Here is a 3,885-nt window from a genome sequence, read left to right as displayed (position 1 = left end):
GGGACCGGACATTTGCTGGAAACAGCAAGGATTAGAGAGAGGCACAGAAAAGACATAAACAATTTGACTTGTATTAGGGGGTCCAAAGCAAGTGTGATCACAGAAAATAATAGGAACCAGAATCCAGAATTATTGTAGTAGCAATTTCTAACCCCTTTTATTTAATGCAGAATTACTCAGGGAGTCACATGGCCTCAATCATGCAATGAACAGTTCTAATCATTGATGGAAACCAAATCAAAATGCCAACACACACACACACTCATTACTTAATTTCTCCTGTTGCCCACCATCCCCATTGATAATTTTGCTAGCAACTTTCTTTCCTTTTTTTTTTTAAAGAAATTATTTTATTATTTAATTTCAAGGGAAGAAGATATTTTACACTGAGATGTGAAGAGAAAAAAAAAATTTCAATCTCAAATTTAAGTTTACACCGTAGAGATTTTACATGAGAAAAAAAAAAAAACACCAGATTAGATTTCAGACTCATATACAATCCATATATTTCTAAAATAAAGATTTTATTTTATTATTTCAAGTTGAATTTAAGTTGAGTATTATACTAATAAGTATAAAAAATTGTTTAATGCAAGATTTGAAGAGAATAAATCAATAGATTAGAGAGGAGAAAAAGCATCAAATTTTACTGCAAGTTTTAAAGAGAACAAAATGTATCCTTCAAATAAAATTTGAAGGAAGAAAGATGCCACTTGTTATGCAGCAAGTGGATAGGATTATGTTCCCTCCTTATACCCAATGATGGAGGTTTGTATGGAGAAGGATCATCATGTGGGAACTGCAGCATCCTAATGGATAATCTTATTTTCTACACTTTCTGTTTTGTTCCATCACCACAAACCCATCCTACTACCATGACAGAACCTTCTTTCACCGATCATGGCTATTTCTTGCCACCACTAGACTTTCCACCTCCCCCTTTCCATGTCTGTAGCTGTCTGTCTTTGTAGGATACGCTCGTTGTATGGAACGGCAGGAAAGAGCAGCATGGTCTTGCTTCAAAACTAATCCAAGCACAGAGAGAGAGAGAGAGAGAGAGAGAGAGAGAGAGGGATAAAGAGTCCAATCCCTGGCAATGGCCTCTCTGAACCTGCATCCGTGTTTCCTTGTTACTTCTACTGGATTGGCTGTAAAATTCTTACGATCAATTGCCTCACCATGGTAACACTGCACATCACTTCTACCAAGGTGATGAGAGAGAGAGAGAGAGAGAGAGAGAGAGAGAGAGAGAGAATCCCCGACTCAATTCCTACAACCACTAGACTGTGACCTTTCTCTCTCTCACACACACACTTTTAAGCTCAGTCCACCTCTTAATTCCAACTCCTCCTCCTCCATTGCAGCTACGATTCCTTGACATCCACTATCCCTTTCGCCCATATTCTCCACTTCCTAATTCACTAGAACGACCTTATTCACGCAGCAATTCCCCGAAGGTTTGTTTCCGAGAATGGGAGGCCACTCCTGCTGCTACAAGCAGAAGCTAAGGAAAGGCCTCTGGTCTCCCGAGGAAGATGAGAAGCTCATAAAGCACATTACGCAATTTGGCCATGGGTGTTGGAGCTCTGTCCCTAAACAAGCAGGTACACCGTTCTTCGCTTGCTTGGCTTTCCAGCTGCGTCGTCTATCATCCTGACTCCTGCGACAAGTTTCAGGTCTCCAAAGGTGCGGAAAGAGCTGCAGGTTGAGGTGGATCAACTACCTGAGGCCGGACCTCAAGAGAGGTACATTCTCGAAGCAGGAAGAGGACCTCATCATCGAACTACATGCAGTCCTGGGAAACAGGTATCACCCCCTCGTCTTCTCCGTCTCCCAAGCCTTTGACTTCTCTGATACCTATCTCCCTGTTTCTGGTCGTGTGCCGGCACCATCAGGTGGTCGAAGATTGCAACGCATTTGCCGGGAAGGACAGACAATGAGATTAAGAACCTGTGGAACTCCTGCATCAAGAAGAAGCTGAGACAGAGAGGCATCGACCCCAACACCCACAAGCCGCTCGCCGAGGTGGACGGCGGCGACGATAAAGCCCTCGACAACAGCGAAAAGAATTCTGGCTCCGGCGGCCTCCAGCTTCCTGTCACTCCCGAATTGGCAATTGCTAATCAGCTCCCGACGGTGGATAAGTCGATGGACGAGAGCACGACCTCCAAGAGTTCAGCAACACCAACCAAAGAATTCTTTTTGGATCAGTTCCTCGCGAACCACGAGAACTCCTCGACCTGCCGCTCTCCCAGTCCGATGGGCAGTTTCCCTCTTCCGCTGCTAAGCTTTGGTCCCGACTACAGCAGCAGTCTGACCACCTCGGCCGCTCTACCCTTCAGCTCCAATCCACTCCTCTGGCTCAACCAGACCGCAAGGCAGCTCGACGCGACACCTGAGTTGAGCTGCAATGCCATATCCGCTGTCGTATCGTCCCTCTCGACTTCGGCAATCGCCCCACCGAGCTGTGCTGGAGATTCTACCATCTCAAATTGGCACGCCGCCAATTGCAACAACAACCCCGGGAGCAGCGTAAACGAAAGCGGCGGCTTCATGCTGCAGAGCAGCTGTTCCTTCGACAGTGGTATCTTCCCCTGGTCAGAATTGACGCCCGACAAAGTTGTGCAAGTCCAGCTCGGAGGCGAGACCGAGGACCTCAAATGGTCGGAGTACCTTCACGGTGCATTCCCGGCGTCGGCAGCGGTACAAGCCCAGAGCAGCCAACCTTTCTACGGCGACATCAAGGGAGGAAGCCAATTCACCATCAGCGGTTTAAGCATTTGGCAGCAGAACCAGCAACTCCAGCATCAGTTGCAAGCTGCGGATATAAGCGGCAAAGATTTCCAGTCCGTATCTGTGGGATTCCAACAAATTTAGATCCTGAAAAGAGACGGGTAAACGATTCTGCTGCCCAAAAAACAGAAGAAACAAAAAAAAAAAAATCTGGATTTGCAAAGCTTGAGCAATAAATTCTCGAGACATACAGGTGTGAATGCCGTATACTTCTTCTCATTCATATGGGACTGCTGTCGCAGCAACTTCATCAGCTCTTCTTCATGTATATTTCCCCGGAGAGTGTCTTTTCACTTTGTTCTTCTGCATTCGTGCTTTGGTGGCTTCGCAATCTCTCACACTAATTCTACGCTGTTACCATAGTTTTTCTAGTTTCGGTTTTCTGCTGCGTCTTCTTTTGTTCTCTGTGATCTCCTGCCATGGCCTCGAAGTACTTCTTCCCGAGAAGCAAATCCTATCCACTTTTGCAGCAGACAACATGGACGTCCACGAAGGCTACTGACATCCTGCGTGCACTTCTGTCAAGCGCTCGCTCTCTTCATCTGATAGCTACTGAATGCTTCTGATTGGGAGGGTATTCAGTGATACAGACGTGGGTGATCAATGATTTGCGTAGTAAAAAGTGGTGATCTTGAGCCAAATTAACAGTGACCATAAAGCATTTCTGACCTCTTTGCGTCTGATCATCGTCTTAAAGCCACCTTGGTCCCAAAGCTAAAGATTTGGGAGTCATGGGACATAATTGAGATGGATAATTTGGTAGGAATCGTGGCTTGACTTGGTCGTCACATCGGAAGGTCATGGTGCACAACCTAGAACACTGCTCGAGCTTTGCTGTGTCGGTAGGGGGCCACCGTCTTGCATTTATCTACGAATGCGACTCCCCATCATTGACTCTTCTCAATGCTGAAACCTTGGTCGTGGAGATCAACAGAAACATAAAATGGCACGGGTATTTTAGCCTCTCCTTCTATTTTATTGCTCTTTCCACTGCGATTCTGTAGCCACATAATGTAAACTGCTGCAGACAGATGCAGCAATAGCGAGAGCCAATCTTCTTCACATCACTGCAATTTACCTGCTGCTTATCTC

The 3,885-nt window shown here is 45.8% G+C and overlaps 1 protein-coding gene across 1 annotated transcript; it reads left to right on the top strand.

Annotated features, from left to right (window-relative positions):
• Positions 1-1,113: 1,113 nt before the first annotated feature.
• Positions 1,114-3,164, top strand: LOC103994954 (transcription factor MYB61-like). Its single transcript, XM_009415423.3, has 3 exons — positions 1,114-1,604; positions 1,677-1,806; positions 1,896-3,164. The coding sequence occupies exons 1-3, from the start codon at positions 1,472-1,474 to the stop codon at positions 2,875-2,877; spliced, it is 1,245 nt and encodes a 414-aa protein (XP_009413698.2). The 5' UTR covers positions 1,114-1,471; the 3' UTR covers positions 2,878-3,164.
• Positions 3,165-3,885: the final 721 nt, after the last annotated feature.

The sequence above is a fragment of the Musa acuminata genome, chromosome BXJ2-8 (assembly GCF_036884655.1).
Source record: "Musa acuminata AAA Group cultivar baxijiao chromosome BXJ2-8, Cavendish_Baxijiao_AAA, whole genome shotgun sequence".
Lineage (NCBI taxonomy): Eukaryota > Viridiplantae > Streptophyta > Magnoliopsida > Zingiberales > Musaceae > Musa > Musa acuminata.
This window is presented reverse-complemented; position numbering and strand designations above follow the sequence as displayed.

Excerpts from the sequence above, each read along its gene's own strand:
- LOC103994954 (XM_009415423.3), top strand. The coding sequence starts at position 1,472 with ATGGGAGGCCACTCCTGCTGCTACAAGCAGAAGCTAAGGAAAGGCCTC. Across the intron at positions 1,605-1,676 it reads CTCTGTCCCTAAACAAGCAG|GTCTCCAAAGGTGCGGAAAG; the intron begins GTACACCGTTCT and ends GACAAGTTTCAG. Across the intron at positions 1,807-1,895 it reads CATGCAGTCCTGGGAAACAG|GTGGTCGAAGATTGCAACGC; the intron begins GTATCACCCCCT and ends CGGCACCATCAG.